Raw genomic sequence first — 19,655 nt, 5'->3', positions numbered from 1 at the left:
ACTGCCCGTCCCTTGATAACTTCTCCGTACGCGCCCCATAGTATGATTGCCGATGCCACCGACCCCGCGTTCTCTTCAAAATAGTAATCAGTATCTTGCTGCAAGGAATCTCTAATGTGCGGGATTTTCAGCACCCAGGGCTGAATCAGGATGGGACCAGGTTGCCGTACATTACTGACTCCAAAGAGAGACCTTACCGGGGAATGGTCGGAAATCCCCCGCGCCAAGCTCGAGGAATCCGTGAAGTGTTGAATATGTTGTGCCTGTGTGAACAGGTAGTCAAGCCGTGAGTGACTGCCGTGGACACCAGATTGAAAAGTGTAGAGCGTGTCTCGGGGGTGTGACCATCTCCATATATCTACCAGGCCGAACGCGTCCGCAAAATTGCGCAGTTGCGAGCCCCGCGGATCGTCCCGTCGGGGCGGAGTGCGATCTACGGTCCCGTCCATCGTCAGGTTAAAGTCACCGCGCAAAACCATGGCACCCTCAGGCAGGGTCATTAAGATTGTCCCTACATCTGCTAGGGTCTGGCATTGAAGGCCCGGCGGCGCATACACTGAGAGCAAATTGAGGACCTTCCCCTCCCAGCTACCTGAGCAAGCAACGTACCTACCCTGAGGTTCAGTCCGAGTGGTGTGTATCACATAGGGGCAGCCCTACCGTAGGAGGATCCCCACCCCTCTGGATCCCGAGGTAAAGCCCGAGTGCGCTACCATACGGTACCCCTTGCGGTCTAGGGCCTGACAGGAGTTACTTATGAGATGCGTTTCTTGGCGCAACACCACGTCTACGCGGTGTCAGTGAATATATTGTTGCACTATACCCAGTTTGATTTTGTCGCCCAGCCCATTAACGTTCCAGGTCATTAGGCTAAGTCCTTGAGCCATAGCCAGAAGATCCTAATAGCAACAGGTATGAATGGTCGGAGTGATCAGTGTAGAGAGGGGCTGTAGCCAGCACCCTAAAAACAGCACCAGCCGCCACCCTGCCGTTCATGAAGACGATGGAGAGGAGACCAGGGACCTGTAGGTGAATACTCAGTGTCACGTATCGATAAAGAATGCCATGTGGGACTGCTGCAAGAAAACAATAAAAAACAACTCCCCCAACAAACAAAATCAATTCCTGCAATACCCCCGAAAAAACCCACCCCTCCCTGCGAAACGGGACTAGAACCGCCCGCCTCCCCAACATGCAGAGTGCCTGTCGCCCCCCCATGAACACTTCGAGGAAACGTGCGCCGCCCCACCCCCATCATAGCAACTGACATCTCATAAGGTCCGTCCCCTCCTTCCCCACCCTATTCCTGCCAGGCCAGAAAATTCTGTTGTAGCACTGCTTGGATTGCCAGAGCCTCACCAAACCAGTCTCACCTTGCCAGAATTAGACCCCCCCAAATCGATCCCGAAAACAGTTCTACCAAATAAGTATACAGTTGAGGAAAGTCACTCTATGCTTGTGGAGGCCCGGCTATCGCCCCCCAGATGTCTGCTGTGGAGGACCCCGGTGACAGCGTAACAAAGGGATGAACTCACCCCCCCTTTCAGGTCCCTCCCACTTCTTTCAATTTTTTAAATTATTTCTTTCAATGGTTATTGTACTCCTCACATTTGCATTTCATACAACTTGAAATACAACATATAAACAAAACAATTCAATCTGTAAGCAATTATTTAACATGAATGAATAATGCCCAATGCATTTCGAGACACTCAGGTCTCTTCGTCAGTGGCGAACCTGTTGATAAAACGGAAAACTGGTCAATTGATGTGTATGTTATGAAAGAGATGTTACTATAGTGTTTGATAAGTATGGATTGTGGATAGTGTGATGATCTATAACAAACACACACATGGTGCTCCCCTTCGACAGCATGCTATCAAGATATACTTACTTCAAATAAAGTGCTCTCTTGCAACCTTCACGGACCTAGTGGTATATAAAACAGTGTCCCTAAGGTCAATCAATTGCTCAATGCTCTAAACCAATAGGTATCTATAACTCATGTCATGGTCTTTACATGAGAACAAGTCTTACGATGCCACCTATGATTCTACATGCTCCGCATGTCAAGACCAGCATCCCCGTGCTGCAATAAATGAATGCCACCAGCATTAGACTCACTTTTACCATCGTCGTTAATACCAGTTTAATGTTCGAATTAATTAAAAAGGATCTGCACGTACCTCATTAACCCCAGTACTTCAGTCCAAATGGCACTCAGGCCAAACGAAGATTTCAACTACTCAGCTACCACAAAGTGGACTGTTGATACTCAAAATGGCTACGTTCCTCAGCCTGCAATCATTACTGAATATCAATTACCCGAATGTCTGCTGAAAGTACCGTATTGCCTACATACGAACTGCACACTACCACCTCTCACACCTTTTACCTCTGTGTCAACAACATAGCTTCCTAACTCCACGGCACAGTTGAAGACTATCCAGTGCATGAGCCAAATATAGGCAAAACCTAATACGCGATTAGTGACTGACCCGGAAGTTCTCTTGCACTACTCAACGCGAGAGGTTCCTGATCGTGACAGCGCTACACCCGCAAAGGCTGAGGTTTACCGAATGCATATTTACATGCCATGTCCAACGATGTTATCTAATAATCTGGCAAGCGTATTTTACTATTTAAAAATCAACATCGGATGCGAAGATAGTAAGATCTAACCAGATAACCTCATTAATCATGACAGGTGTCCGAATAAGCGACATGATACATAAAAATTTGTGGAACTGCCTGACCAGATATCATAGGACGCCAGCTTGGAGTGGTGTTGTCAGTGTTATAAAAATGCGTGTGTGCTATGTTTGCATGATCAGAGTAATGTAACTCAGATCAGTGTAAAGTGGCTTACAATCTCTGGGACATTGTTACCCACAAAGCATCAATAAATCACAGTCCAAAACATCGTATTACAGGTTATGTATAATAAGTGAAAACAACTGCAACATTCATAATTACAATAATCAAACATCATCCATATTATATGCAATTATTACGGTGATAACAATCCCAGCCTATTCACCATAATATGTGATGTATAAATGATTCCTGTGTGTGACCTATTTTACTGCTATGTATGTGTGGATTTCCTAGCTAGTCTCCTATCTGGTAAGAAGATCAGTATGTTTCTCCGAAAGGTTTGTTTAAAGGAAACATGCCATCTCGTATCTGTCGTTGAGACCATTGGGAATTTAAGTGTTGAGCCTTTCAATCCAGAAAGTCTCTCTCTGTAAGAGTTTTCTCGAGTTGTCAATATCATCATATATAGGCACTAGTTCAATGATTTGAAACTTCAATTGGGCTATGGTATGTCGGTGTTGTTCCCAATGTACTTCTAAACTGGAGTTAGGGTTTTTATGTCTAATCTTGCTCTTATGCTCTGTTAATCGCACTTTCATTTTCCTTTCGGTCTTCCCAATATAAAGTAGCCCGCAGGGGCATTTAATAGAATACACAACATTTTGAGAGTTGCAATCTGTGGTGCCAGTGAGTTTGATTTGTTCTCCAGTTCTGGGGTGTGCTAGTACATCTCCTGGTATTACGTTATTACAGCATTTCTTCGTGCCTACTTTGCCTGAAGGTAACTTCACCCTTCCCTTGATAGATACAAATTCCTTGAGGTTGCGTCCTCTTGAGTAAGCAAACAGAGTTTTCTCCTGGAACAATCCTTGGTAGTCTGGTTCTGATTCTAATAATTCCCAACGTGTCCAAATACTTTTTTTGATCTCTCTCGAAGCTGTAGAAAAGTTTGACACAAACACCATCCGACTGCATGCTTCTTTGTTTTTTTTTTAGGCAATAATTCTTCTCCTGACGTTTTCAAAACACGATCCATATGTGTATTCAACAAATCTTCTGGATATCCTCTGGCCATGTAATGGATTTTTTGTGAAGTAAGGGTCTCCATACATGGTGTAGTCTCTGAGGACATGCGTCTGGTTCTAAGAAATTGATATACCGGTAAATTTCTTATGAGCGTAGGAGGAAGAAAGCTCTCGAACAACAGTGAATTGTTTTTATCTGTATGTTTTTTGAATAACCGTGTAGTGATCTTGTTCGAGTTGAGTTCAAGCCAAACGTCTAAAAATGATATTGCCTTCTTCTGAATTGTATGTGTGAATTGTATCCTCGAATCCTTTGTGTTCAATGATCGCATGCATTCTGTCAATGATTCCTCTGTGTTTTTCCAAATTAAAAAGATGTCATCTATGAACCTTTTAAAAAATATCAGCCCATCTTGCCAAACGGGGTTGGTCATGTTCAAATTTGGCCATGAACGTGTTCGCGTATGCTGGCGCTCCAGAAAGTCCCATGGATGTTCCACTGAGTTGAATGGAATACTCATTTTGCCATTCAAAATACTTGTTGGTAAGACAAAATTCTAGTAGTTAAATCACAAAACTTGCTATGGTGTTGACATTATGTTGTCTGAGAAGAGCCCAGTCAACTGCTTCGATACCGCACTTGTGAGGAATAGACATATAAAGTGCTACAACATCTATTGTGCATAGTAGCAATTATGAGGTTCTTCTGCAGGAATGGTAATCAATTGATTTTAAAAAATCAGTTGTGTCTTGTATATATGTAGTCCAACTTTGTACTAGAGGTTGTAACTGAGTGTCAATGTATTTTCCTGGTCCTTCGAAAATTGACCCGCACCCCGAGACTATCGGTCTGAGGGAAGGTTCGTTGACTATTCACTACAGTAATCAGAGGTGCATTTGGGGAGATCATGTAGGATCCTGAATGAAGGACTGGAAGAATGACCTCTTCTCCAGAGCCAACAACTTATAAGTCCCCGCTTATATCTCTCCAGGGAAATCAACGTAAAAGACTTCACTTCTCTCCACATGATCCGATGAGTGGGTTACCTGTGAGCAGAAGGTTCAGCATCCCTTGTTGCACATCAGCATTTATGCAAGCAGAGTTAGTCAGAGTGCGCCACAGAGAAATTCCATGGCACTATCTAAAAGCTGATATGACAGAACTATCTGCTGCTGCTGCATTGATCACTTGCTTTGACTGCATAACATATTAGGTGCATTTGGAATGGAGACAATAACTGCAGACAATCAACTTGAGGGCATTCGGCACTGAATATCAGGAAGTTGAAGGCTGGGTGGACCAGCTGGGATTCAAACCTGTGACCGAGAGTCCCAGAACAGATTCATGCAATGAACAACTGAGATAACAGACAGAGCTTCATAAGGCCTTAGTTGGCTATCTCCTGAATCTCTAGACTCTTCTTTGAGGATATGGTCCATAAATTAAACCTATATATAAATACCCAAAAGTATCAGCAAAGTGAAGCAAATGGACTTGCAGCTTACATGGTTGTGGATGGTACCGTACATAGTGTATGACCCAACAAATGAATGTTTTCCTTACTCAGTGGAATTCAGGATGGGTTTGATGGTACATAGCTTTTAGCCACTGCAGAGACTATAACTGACCCAGAATACATTTTATGCTAGAGAGGATGCTGGTCCGCAGGTCTATATTTTTTCATCACATGATGAGTTGCCGCCTTCACCATTAGTCAGTATTAAAGGAGACATCTGGTAAACAATCCTACAATAGGTTTTCCAACCTTACCAGACTACATGACACAAAGGGACATTTCAGAACCCTTATTGCTGGAAATTGTTGATGATGTATTGTTAAGTAAGAGGACAAGCGTTTTTTTTTCTCTGGCTGGTCCTTTTACAAAGATACCCATGGAGAGTTCCAGAAGCCTTGATACCAATGAGGCAAGATGTCTCAATGCAGCCCAATGTCGGAGTGTCCCAAATCGCAGATGTTGCAGCCTAGAGGTCAGATAATCAAAAGCTTAGTTTTGTCGCACCTTTGTTTATGACCTAATGGAATGTGGCAATCATTTACTGGGGAAACTCTGGATGGGCAGCCTGTAGGGAAAAAGGAAGTATTATCCCCTAGGATGACTGTTTAGTGGTATCCATTTGAGAAGTTAGGTGCCTCCTTAGATCGTGAGAAAATTATAGTCTCTGCAGTAGAATAGCAGATAGCTTTTCTTCCTTTGAGTCTCTGAGGCAGCAGGTGCACTTCTCTTCTTGTGGCTACCATAACCCAAAGGGAAAGAGATTTGCTTTAAGTCAAGACTTGAGTGTCTTGATGACAAGTTTTCTGGCATATGATTCAGAGGAGGAACTGGGCAGAAAGAACATTTCTGGAGAGATTTGACAGAGAATGAGAATGACTAACTAAATGTCTTAGATGGCTTCAAGCTGGTTTAAAGTGAACCTCTTAGTAGCATGTGTGTTGACATTCAGTGCTTTCACATTAAGGGCTCCGTTGCTGCATTCTATGATGGGTATCTCAACTGACGGACAACTGATGAAAAGAATGACACTCTTCGAGGCCAATAGAACTTTTAAAATCACGTCCCTCAATGTTGATCAGGAAGTGTTCACAGTATTTGTTTGGGATCTTTCAGGGGATCAACAGGCATCTAAGGAAGACTCTTGAGGAGAGATGGGAGTTTTCTAGCTTTCTCCGATGGTTTGACCCCTCCATCAGTAAGAAAAGACAAACACATTTTTAACACTTGCTTCCTTTGAGTTAAATATCTTCTCTGTTCTCTCTGCCAAAAAAGGCATTCTACAACAGTCTAGCGGCCAGATGAGATAGCGATCTCTTTTTCTGTTTTCTTTACCTCACAAAAATGATAACTCAGACAGACTAGAGGCATGACTGGAAAGCTATTAAAAAGAGGCAAGTATTCAGACTGCAACAGTACTGCACACTGTCACAGTTCGGGAGGAAGCATGAAACTAAACTGGCAGAACAGTTTTCTTCCATGGAAGGCTGTTATGTCTATCTTTCACTTTTATTGATTTTTTATGGTATTAATTTGAAATCTTTGAAATTGTTGAAAGTTACCAGTTTAAGGTTTTTTTATGCCTTAAAGTAATTACGACAGCACACTTGATAAAGAAGAAGGACCAAATTATTTGCACTGCAACTGAAGCAGTCCTCCTACGAGGTTGAATTATGAACTACTATTGTGGAGCAGGTCAAATGGATCTTTACCAATAAAATATACATATGCCCTGATTACAAATATCATTGTACTGGCAGTGAGCAAACTCTGCTCGTGAAATTGACATTACACTGTAGTAGCACAGCTCCTGTATCATGCAATAACCAGTTAAATTCCATGGAATGGGGAATAACCATAAGGAACTTGGTTGTAAAATCACACTGTATTCCCAGTTCCATTGGCTTTAAAGCATACATTCAGCACCAGCGCTAAGCAGATGGCAAATATATGCTGCGGTTTCTGTGATGAGGTGGGGGAGGAAGAAGTGGGGAGAAGCAGAAGCTAAATTCTGGCAGATTGGAGCATTATATGCTTCCACTTACCTGAAGAAAATGGAGAAAGAGACTTGGCTGCTGCAGCAGCTAGAATCTCTAATGATTTTCCAGTTGGAATTACGGCCCTGTAAAATCAGGTCCTGTATTAAAACACCTGAAAAGAAACGGTGTAAAAGCACCAGCCCACTCAGAATCAGGCTGAGTGGAATTCCATATGGTAATTCCGCTCCACATGTCTTCTAATCAGTGTCATAGTCTTTGATCGGAAAGTCTAAACTTCCACTGGAAGCCATCTGAATATGGAACATAAATAATTAACTATAAATAGCATCAAGAAAATAGCTTAGCATGGAGGGGAATGACGGGTTGTAGGCAATAGTGGGATTTGTTACATCTGTATTCAGTCAGAGAGATGTTAATTGATCACCCAAAACAATAATGAGTTTGAGTGCTGAGTTTTGCCATGCTTTTTCACCAATACTCTGTCTTGGGGAAAACGTCTAGGAAGAACTGAGCATTCTTCCTTATCTTGGCGTAACATTATCAAAGTTAAGCATTTTTCATAGAAACAGCAGATCAGTAGCATAGGCGCAGAAATATGGAAAGGACTTTCACAACAAATTGATAAAGTGATCCATGTCGAGACTGGATGTGCTTGGCCTATGGGGTGGATATATGGGGCCTTACACCTTTGCACCACTCAATTTCAGCATCTAGTGGAGATAAATGTAACCCGTCTTTGAGCAATAATGCATTTCATGATCAAAACAATGCCTTTTTTTTCTTTCCGAGTGAGTAAGCTCTCAAGCAATGAAAAGGACAACAGGTTACTTAGCCGAAGCTTGGAAAAAACATAGCCTGGAGCAGTAAAATTAGCACTTCTATTGCCTGTACTCTTTTACACTTATGTTCCCTTTATTCTTTAGAAGGCTTTTCAGAGTCAGGAGTAATTTTTAGGGAGTCAAAACGTTTGTCAGTTACATTTTAATATATATGGTCTTGTCTGTATAAGCAAACTACCAACATGGCTTCAAGGACACCAGCTGTATGATCCTGGATCTGAAAATTATGACGACATTTATGTTAATAGTGATATTCCCGTTGCCTTTCCAAGTCTTACCAGTTTCTCTGTACAGATAGATTTATTATTCTCCAATTGAGAAAAACGCTTTGAACTTTATAGGATTCTTCATTATGTTTTCTGCATTACGTTACTATAATGTGAATCACAGGAACTCTCTGCTGGAGCTGTCTGATGTATTCTTTGCAAGTAGGGGTGGCCGAATTGCAAAAGATACTTGAGATATTGTCTACACAGCAATTATGGCTGATTAAGTACACAGCTGTTGTCGTTTTAAGGAATTTGAGACAAGCCTTTAGTTCATGAAGAATTTGTCTAATCTGCAAAACGCCTTCCTAGGCAGTTGCGACACATTGGGAGGAGGAAGCTGGATCAGTTAATCAGGGCCTGATACAGAGTTAACCATACTAAGGTGGACAAACCAGTTGGTAAGCAATATGTCCTAAAACAGAGTTTGCTACATTAAGACAGACCACAGAAGTGGCCGTGATCAGATCCAGATTCTGGTGCTCTCCTTAGGGAATATCATAACTTGGGGGAATTTCAGCTTGGCAAAAAAGGATGATTCAGACTTAAAATCTGCACTCAGCTTTACTGAAGCTGCTGGAAGGAGCTCATTAACTGCCATTTTTCTTGAAGAATAACTTTGGATTAATGTTGTTTTCTGATCAATGCTGATGGGAGGAGTGGGGGTTGGGAGAAAGGGGGGTGCAGGGGGTGGGAAACTAAAGAAAAAACATAGTCAGAGACGAGAAAGAAATGTGTTTATGGAAGGATCACTTCATGTATGGAGGGGAAAAGAAATGAGTAGAGGTATTCCAGGCGGGCACGGAATTAAGATCAGATGGGGAGGTTAACTATCTGCTCATTGAATGTGGGTGGACTGAATAATAGAGGGAAAAGGTCAAGGTTGGCAGAGTTTGCGAGGACTAATGCCTTTCATATAATGTGTCTGCAGGAGACCCACATCCCATGGGAGAAGAAGGGTTTTCTGGGCATTGGGGGCCATAATATGCTGGTTTGTACGTCTCAGAGTTCAACTATTTGAGGAGTGGCAATCTTAGCAAAGATTGCCTTAGGACAGGCTAAACGTAAGGCCGCAGATGCACTGGGAAGGTGGGCAATGGTAGAGCTAGATGTGGGGCTTACAGTGTGTGCGGTATATGGTTCAAACCAAGATGATCCAAAAATCTTTGAAGATCTTAAGCTGAAGCTTGCGGCATGGCCTTGTCCATCAATTATGTGTGGAGATTTGAATATCTCCCCGAATCCTTGCCAAGGACAATTAAATCAAGTACCAAGGCCGCAAGCCAAAGGTATATAGGGCTCTATAATCTCTTATGAGCAACCATAGCTTGGTCGATATCTGGGCTATTAACCCCTTCAGTGCCCGCCCCTTTCCCCGCCCTGTGCCGGCCGTTGAATTATCGGGCGGGGTCTATGACGAGCTGGACTCGTCATGGGCACAGCGCCACCGCGGCCCATGACGAGTCCAGCTCGTCATGGGCACTGAAGGGGTTAAGAACCCCACTATCCCGGGGTATATGTATTATTCTTGCCCCCATAGGAAATATGTCAGGATTGATTACTTCCTAGGCATGAAGGACAAACTTAATGGAGTTGGCATTAGGAAATTCCCTAAGGTGATATCTGATCACAATCCATTCATTCTGGAAATTGAAGTCAAAAGATTCAAAAGAACTCGAAATAAATGGACCTTTGCTAGAATGCTGCTTGTAAATGAAGTCTATATTGAATACATTAAGGAATGGTCCCAAGAATGTTTTGATATAAATAGATATAGTGCAGGGGGTTGTGTGGGATTGCTATAAGGCTGGTCTTAGGGGCACAACGATTAGCTTCGTTGCCAGGGCAAGGAAACAGCGCGAGGCAAAGAATGAACAATTGATGCAAAATCTAGTGGAAGTAGAAGAAGAACATGTTTTATTAATAGTGCAGGTTCGGGAGGTGGCTCAAACTCAACATCAAATAATCTCCCTTAAGGCGGAAATAAATAGCTGGTTACGCAGAAATCGGCAGAAAAGTTTCAGTCCCAGTGAAATAATTCTTACAAAAATGGGGAACTAGCGGGGAGGAGACTAGCCCTACGAAGCCGCCAGAAAACAGCTCGGAATTTATTATCCTCAATTAAGAAGGATGGCCAAATGCATACCGATATCGATGATATATTAAGGGTGTTTCATGGTTATTATTAACTGCTGTACCAGGATGACACAGTTACAGCTGGAACACTACAGGATATATCCCGAATATTACCCAATGCAGACCTTGGTGAGGTGTTGGATAGCTTAGCTAAGGACGACCTAGAAAAGGACATCTCACTAGAGGAGGTCCTGGGAGCACTGCAAGAATTGGTATCAGGGAAGGCTGCTGGCCCGGATAAGATCTCCCTGGAAGTATATAGGATAATGCAAACCCAGATAGCCCCTTTTCTACTTGACCATTTTAAGGGTATACAATAAAGCGGGTGCCCCCCAGAATCTTGGAAAGAAACGGACATCATTATCTTTCGATAGAAAGGAAAACCGACAGATAATCCAGTCTCATATAGGCCGATATCCCTATTTAACTCGGACACTAAAATCTATTCGAAGATATCGTCCACTCGGCTAGGGAGGGTAATAGGACATCTGGTCTCCACCTGGCAGTATGGGTTTATCCCAGGAAAAGAAACAACGGATCATATCCGGAGGGCTATATCGCTATTTGACATCATGGCTGGGACAGGGGGTCAGATGGCTATGATCTTCCTCGATGACGAGAAGGCAATTGAACGGGTATCCTGGAGACTCTTGTGGGGGATACTGGAGTTAAAAGGCTTCGGACCACAACTCATAAAGGCGATTAAAGCGATGTATTCCGACCCAACAGCCCGACTACAATTGATGGGGAGAGAATCAGGAAATATAATGATATCTAGGAGAACTAGAGAAGGATTCCCCTGCTCACCCATTTTATTTGCTCTGTATATAAACCACTTGGTGGTAAAGCTGTTGCGGTGCCAAGAGGTTAAACCAGTAATAAGCAGGGGATACGAGACCAAGGTACTAGCATATGCCGACGATGATGCAGTGTTAACCACTGACCCAACAGAGGCAATTAGGGAGATTGTCCGCATAGCTGACGGATACGGGCATGTATCAGACTACGCATTGAATAAAGGGAAGACAGTTGTTATTTACACAGAGAATATCGTTTTTAACCCCTTCCCTGCTCATGACGGAGCCGCTCCGTCATGAGCCACGGTTGCCGTGTGCTCATGACGGAACGGTTCCGTCATGTTACGGCCGTTGGCGGCCGCTACGCCTACGCGGCGCTGTTTCCCCGCCTGTGCGGGGGGACAACGCAAATGGGCGGAGTCATGACGGAACCGTTCCGTCATGAGCACAGCTCAACCGTGCCTCATGACGGAGCCGCTCCGTCATGAGCACAGCGCCACGGCGCTGCCCCCCCCGCACCCCACAGCACCGCGGCGGAATTCCCGCCGCGGTGAAAGGGTTAATGACTCTCGACGAGCTGAATCGGCAGTTTACCTCGGGGTCCGTATCAGCCCGAAGGTAGACGAAATTGTGAAAATGTATTTTTACCCCCTGGTAAAGACTATATCTGCGGATCTAAAAAGAGTTAATGGGTTGCATTTATCTATAATTGGGAGAGGGTATTTTTTTTTTAAAAGGACTAGGTTGCCCAAAATCTTACAACTATTTCGTTCAATCACGCTTGCAGTAGACCAACAGATATTGAAGACTTTGGAGGCTATCTTTCTAACTTTTTTGGGCAATACGGGAAAGTGAGAGGGTCACTTAAATATTTAACTCTCCCACAGGATAGAGGGGGACTTTCAAATCCTAATATTACATTGTACTATTGGGCGGCTCTTCTTCACCAGATGACCTCCCTGTTTGTGGCAGATAGGGACAGGGAGGTTGAAGGTGTGATTAGAATACCAACAGTATATGAGCTCGCCATAGGAAAGGAGGCCCCCGGGCTGCTGTTGAGACAAATCGAGCAGAGGAGTTAAAAAAAGGTTTGCTTCAAGGCTGTATATGGTGCGTGGAGGATATGGAAAAGTGTCAAAATATATGGTGATACCTAAGATTTGTCGATATACTCCCCTGTGGCGATCCTCGCTCTTCCCACCCCTCTCTTACGATGCTATGGGAAGGCAATGGGAAGAGCTAGGTGTGGTTACAATTGGAGATCTCTATGGGGAAGAGCAAGTCTTCTACTTTTCCAGGATGCAGCAGGAATTCGGGATTCCAAGTAACCACCATTTTAAATATGTGCAGGTTAGGAACATCCCCACCACATGTAGACCGGCGGTAAATCTGGAGAGGATACCAATGTTAGAAGTAATTACCAGGAAGACTAGCAAAATCAGGAATATTTACAGCCTGCTGATAGATGAACTACCAGAAGACTTAGAAAAAACCGAGACAGGCGGGGCAAGGAAGCTGAACAACCCGGATGTGGATATTTATAAGATACTATCATTAACTGCGAAAATACCTTTATCTACTTGTTTAAAGGCTCAATTGTATAAAACTGTATTAAATTTGTATTTTACACCTGCTAAATTATTTGATTGGGGGAAAAGAGCAGATGATAGTTGTCCTAGATGTGGGGTCGGACCGGCCACATTGACTTACATGTTTTATGAGTGTGAAAAATGTTCCCTTTTAAAGAATGGGTTACCCAGCTTCTGGGAAAGCATGTTTGGACTCTGACTTAAACTAACCCCTACCCTGCTGCTCCTGAGATATGATAGCTCCTTGGAGCTTGATACCGCAGAGGAATATTGTATATTTGTAGGAACAGCAATATTTAGGATAATGCTGGCCGCCAGATGGAAGGACGCAGAGCCACTTACCTTTCAGATGTGTCTAGCTAGACTTCTTGGAATATATAATCAAGAGACGGCTTTGTATGAATGTAGGTGCAGGCAGGCCAGAATCCATAGGGGGAAATCTAGGCATATGTTTCAAAATGGAGCAAAGAAGCTAGGGGGCCTTAATAATGGGGGTAGGGAATTAAAAGTGGTGAGGGCAGGCTTCTCCATATATAGGTTTCTGAACAATGTGGCTGTAAAGGTTCCACTCCCAATAATAATGAATTGTAATGTTTGCTTTAGTTGGGTCTTAACTTTTTAGTTTCAAATATGGGACAGGGGTTGCCTGCAGTTTTAAGATGCAGAGACGCAATGTCTGGAACCCCACCTGTAATAGCCAGTCTACTCTGCAAGGAAATATATGTCTTCCCGGACTGCAAAAATTAATTACCCCTCCCGCCATCACTTTGGTAAAGACCGGAGTCAGTAACGTAAGGCCAAATGACAAGACAGCGAACTGAAAATAAGTTTACTGCATGATAAACCATAAATAGTTTCACTTTTAAATGAAAGTGTGGGAATATGCATCCTCTAGTCTAAGCATCATCAAACTAGTTAATGGTTGACATGCCTGCAAGATCTGTCCTAATATGAGTACCCTGAATAGGTTTATTGATACTTTTGTTGAGGAAGCACAAATCCAATACTGGGCAGAGGCAACCTCCCTTTTTGGAGAACAGGAAAAATTATGAATAACATTCTTGCTCCCTTCTGGATACAGAACCCTTCTGCACCAGTCCCTTGGCCAATAACATCCTCTTTTTCTTCTTTAAGATGTTTGTATTGAGGGAGAGGAGGAACTTGGGTGAATGCCACTGGAAAAAGGTAGGAAATAGCATCAAATGAATAATCTGAATGACCAACTGAGATGAGGTTTTCTCTTTCCAATGTGGCAGAAGGCCAATTATCATTGCATCTTCAGGAGTGTTGTGTATCATCTAGATTAATGTGGTTGCTGCTTCTTCCTCAAAACTGGTGGGAATATTGCTGTGGCCCTGTGGCAATGGGGTGCTTGAAATGGTTTTGACTGCTGGGGTGTACTGTAACCATGAAATCTGCTGTATTTTGGATAGAACTATCTAGTTATTGACAATTACGGAGTAGGTCGCACACTGCTCGTCATACTAGCAAATAGCCCCATAGGACTCTGGATAATGTAGTGGCAGCGGTGAGTACGCCTATGCCACGAGTGTAAAAAATAATGCCATCCCTGGACACGTGTTTCGAGGTAATTGCCTCTCGTCAGCAGGGAGCAGGTAAGTATGTGGGGTGCCAAGTAGACTGCCGTGTGCTTCCTACTTTGTTTATATATTTAAGCTCCCTCGAGCGATTTGGGCTGACGAGCCTTGGTTCCGCACCTGCGCGCCGGTAGAGGTATTTTACCTTTAATATTTTGGCAGTCTACTTGGCACCCCACATACCTACCTGCTCCCTGCTGACGAGAGGCAATTACCTCGAAACACGTGTCCAGGGATGGCATTATAGTGACATACTCGTGGCATAGGCGTACTCACCATTGCTACTACATTATCCAGAGTTCTATGGGGCTATTTGCGGGTATGACGAGCAGTGTGCGACCTACTTTGTTTATATATTTAAGCTCCCTCGAGCGATTTGGGCGGACGAGCCTTGGTTCCGCACCTGCGCGCCGGTAGAGGTATTTTACCTTTAATATTTTGGCAGTCTACTTGGCACCCCACATACCTACCTGCTCCCTGCTGACGAGAGGCAATTACCTCGAAACACGTGTCCAGGGATGGCATTATAGTGACATACTCGTGGCATAGGCGTACTCACCGTTGCTACTACATTATCCAGAGTTCTATGGGGCTATTTGCGGGTATGACGAGCAGTGTGCGACCTACTTTGTTTATATATTTAAGCTCCCTCGAGCGATTTGGGCTGACGAGCCTTGGTTCCGCACCTGCGCGCCGGTAGAGGTATTTTACCTTTAATATTTTGGCAGTCTACTTGGCACCCCACATACCTACCTGCTCCCTGCTGACGAGAAGCAATTACCTCGAAACACGTGTCCAGGGATGGCATTATAGTGACATACTCGTGGCATAGGCGTACTCACCGTTGCTACTACATTATCCAGAGGTCTATGGGGCTATTTGCGGGTATGACGAGCAGTGTGCGACCTACTTTGTTTATATATTTAAGCTCCCTCGAGCGATTTGGGCTGACGAGCCTTGGTTCCGCACCTGCACGCCGGTAGAGGTATTTTACCTTTAATATTTTGGCAGTCTACTTGGCACCCCACATACCTACCTGCTCCCTGCTGACGAGAGGCAATTACCTCGAAACACGTGTCCAGGGATGGCATTATAGTGACATACTCGTGGCATAGGCGTACTCACCGTTGCTACTACATTATCCAGAGTTCTATGGGGCTATTTGCGGGTATGACGAGCAGTGTGCGACCTACTTTGTTTATATATTTAAGCTCCCTCGAGCAATTTGGGCTGACGAGCCTTGGTTCCGCACCTGCGCGCCGGTAGAGGTATTTTACCTTTAATATTTTGGCAGTCTACTTGGCACCCCACATACCTACCTGCTCCCTGCTGACGAGAGGCAATTACCTCGAAACACGTGTCCAGGGATGGCATTATAGTGACATACTCGTGGCATAGGCGTACTCACCGTTGCTAGTACATTATCCAGAGTTCTATGGGGCTATTTGCGGGTATGACGAGCAGTGTGCGACCTACTTTGTTTATATATTTAAGCTCCCTCGAGCGATTTGGGCTGACGAGCCTTGGTTCCGCACCTGCGCGCCGGTAGAGGTATTTTACCTTTAATATTTTGGCAGTCTACTTGGCACCCCACATACCTACCTGCTCCCTGCTGACGAGAGGCAATTACCTCGAAACACGTGTCCAGGGATGGCATTATAGTGACATACTCGTGGCATAGACGTACTCACCGTTGCTACTACATTATCCAGAGTTCTATGGGGCTAATTGCGGGTATGACGAGCAGTGTGCGACCTACTTTGTTTATATATTTAAGCTCCCTCGAGCGATTTGGGCTGACGAGCCTTGATTCCGCACCTGCGCGCCGGTAGAGGTATTTTACCTTTAATATTTTGGCAGTCTACTTGGCACCCCACATACCTACCTGCTCCCTGCTGACGAGAGGCAATTACCTCGAAACACGTGTCCAGGGATGGCATTATAGTGACATACTCGTGGCATAGGCGTACTCACCGTTGCTACAACATTATCCAGAGTTCTATGGGGCTATTTGCGGGTATGACGAGCAGTGTGCAACCTACTTTGTTTATATATTTAAGCTCCCTCGAGCGATTTGGGCTGACGAGCGTTGGTTCCGCACCTGCGCGCCGGTAGAGGTATTTTACCTTTAATATTTTGGCAGTCTACTTGGCACCCCACATACCTACCTGCTCCCTGCTGACGAGAGGCAATTACCTCGAAACATGTGTCCAGGGATGGCATTATAGTGACATACTCGTGGCATAGGCGTACTCACCGTTGCTACTACATTATCCAGAGTTCTATGGGGCTATTTGCGGGTATGACGAGCAGTGTGCGACCTACTTTGTTTATATATCTAGTTATTGATACCAATTCTGGAGAATCGACCATGGCCCTACTTTCAAACATCACCAGAAAGGAACTGAATGCTTCCTGCAATAGGCATGAAATGCCAAAGGTTATATCCATGGTTTTTAGTTGTTGGTCTGCAAACAAGCCTGTAGACCGTGGTATTTTACAGGAATGATTACTGTGCATATGGATCTTGCAACCAAGATAATTTTGTCAAATTCAGAGCAAAAAATATGCTAAGAGGAATCGGTTCCATCTTTTACCAATTGGGAAAAGGTCCTCACATATGCTTATGAAGACTGTTTGTGACCACGTAAGTTATTCCCCATGTGCATCATTTTGCTAGCAAACAAGAGGCACAGGTGGTTCTGATGGCAAGGCCACTTAAATCACATATCTTTCTGCCTTGTATATCAATTCATTTAGTCTCCTTGCCTACAGGGGCATTAAAATGCATTTAGTTGAATTTTAGCTGAAAATTGCTGAACCACCAAGCTCTACAGAGTCTGACAAGAATACATTTGGGCTCTTTAGGTGCCATTGTCTTTGGAAGCTGGTGTAAAATAGAATTTGCCCCGAGCAGCAAGACTGTGGTCAACTAGTGCTTCAACATTTTTGCTGTATGCCTAATCAAAATTTTATGAATAGATTAGACTTGTTATCCATAATCTATTACCATGGATAGATTCTTACAAAGATCTTCACCAGCATGTTTAGAGTCTTATTCAAATACTTTTTGGAAGAGATCTGAGTTACTAACCCTAATGCATCTCAACTGCTATGTGAAGAATATATTGTTTTCCACATACATGTCAGAATCAAACATGCAGGTAAACGCCTGTTAAATATACTAATTTGTCACTGGGGCCTCTCTAAAAGGGGAAATTGTGTCAGGGTAGTGGAACTGGAGTCATTCCAAATCCCCAAAACATCCATCACATTTCCTTTTTGCACTTGCTCACTTTGGTCAGGAGACCCTTGATTTTGTCAGATGTGCATTTTGTTGTCACATTTCTGTTGCACAAGCTTTTCAAAGTAGTATTGCTTTCTAGGAAAAACATGCTTGCAGAACCCCATCACTTACTCAGTGTGAATTAGTGGTCTTTAAACACAGTCCGCCTCCAAAACACACATTGTTTTTCATCTGGAAAAACTGGTAGTAAAGAGTCTCCTTCCATCATCCAGAATGTCACATGAGAGAACTTTTCTCCCTGCCCTGTGTACCAGCACTGATATTAGGATGACCTACTGTTTTTTTCTTGGCGGAACCAGGGCACTGACTTCTTGTGACTATCTTTATAGTCACCACTTGTGGTATGGATTGCACACAAGCCCTCAACCAAGTATATATTTGCTAGAAGATTACCTCCAACACCTACTAATGCTGATGTTTGCAGGAGATGTCCCTTGCATCAAATGTCTACATATTTCACAGAAGTCAAGACAGTGGAATTCTCCTAAAATATTCTTGTCAGAGAGATATGCAGGGCAGCAATATGCACTGTGCAAGCACCACATTCTAGTTGCTTCAGCATAAAGTGATTGGCAATTTGGCAAAGTGGGTTTGAGACAATGGCTGCACGATCCTGCCTCTTACTATTTTTAAACTTTTCTCTGACCCCCACAGGTTGAGATGATGATATGCAGGAAGTAGGAGTGTGATGATCAAGTAACCTTTATGTCATTCCACTAATCCTACTCATATGGCCTCATGTCTGCCCAACACCCTCCTGTTTTCCCCTCTCACAATGGTCAAAATCATCACACAAACAATCATTTTTACATATGAAATCAGTGAGAGAATAGGCTTTTCTATGCCCCCTTCTCCTCTCCAGTCAAAGCTCCCCATCTTCCTTATCCCCTCACCTCAAATTGGTGCTGTTTTTTGGAATAAGGACTTCAGGGAAAAATTATCAGTACATGTGCCTTCTTGACTACAGGTTACATTCTGTGCATCAAAAGAAGAAAATCCTGGACCAAGTCGGAAACATGGGGGAAAATGCTATTACCACAGGGGTCTATTGAGTCTTCCTAAAGCGAGACACTATGGGACCTCTCAATTAAAGAGAAGGAAACATGGTTGCCAGAAACTGTACCTGAGTCTGTATTCGGTTCAGGCCACGGAACCAGAGGATTTGTCCACGCCGCAGCTCCATTTCAGCATGGTCAATCTCATCCTGCCCTTCAGTGAAGTCCTCCTCTGGAAAATCCTCCTTTGGCATTCCATGACCAGCCTCCTTTAAGAACTTGAGGCGGCTGGTTGGGACGGTGCAGATCAACTGGAGGAAAAGAAGCAATGAGCCAACACCACTCCAGTGTAGACAACAAAAGGAAAAGTGGGGGATGGTGAAAGGAAGAGGGGCAGAGATGGGGGAACATGCATCAGGGCTGGGGAAAATTAACTAGTCCAGTATAGAGATATACCGGAGGTGGGGAAGGAACATGGAAGGGAGAAGAAAAAAACAGGGATTTAGACTGAGGATTTTTATGAAGGAGTGGCTAAAATAGGCATACAAATACTTTGTACTATACGTGACAAAGCAGTGGACTCTATGTCCAAGATTGGCTCCTGCAGGGAGTTGACTGGGTGCTATTTGAATGGCTGGAGGGCGGAAATGGCTTATGTGCCAGATTACATTCACTTTGGGGAGAAAAGTTCTGAATGAGTTGGTGCGAGCATTTGCAATAAATAATGAGCACTGTTTGTACTATGGAGTTAACAGAAGAAGCCTGGATGCAT

General features: G+C 43.8%; 1 protein-coding gene across 8 annotated transcripts in view; it reads right to left on the bottom strand.

Moving 5' to 3' along the window:
- LOC146871815 (plasma membrane calcium-transporting ATPase 4-like) overlaps window positions 1-19,655 on the bottom strand; it is a 1,579,909-nt gene that overhangs the window by 66,717 nt on the left and 1,493,537 nt on the right. For all 8 annotated transcript variants that reach the window (XM_085651731.1, XM_085651670.1, XM_085651690.1 and 5 more), the window contains one exon: window positions 19,012-19,194. In XM_085651731.1, coding sequence (XP_085507857.1) covers window positions 19,012-19,194 — 183 coding nt within the window. The remainder of the gene's footprint in view (window positions 1-19,011; window positions 19,195-19,655) is intronic.

Source organism: Triturus cristatus, chromosome 1_1 (genome assembly GCF_964204655.1).
Source record: "Triturus cristatus chromosome 1_1, aTriCri1.1, whole genome shotgun sequence".
NCBI lineage: Eukaryota > Metazoa > Chordata > Amphibia > Caudata > Salamandridae > Triturus > Triturus cristatus.
The sequence above is the reverse complement of the archived record's forward strand: the minus strand, read 5'-3'. Positions and strand labels throughout refer to the sequence as shown.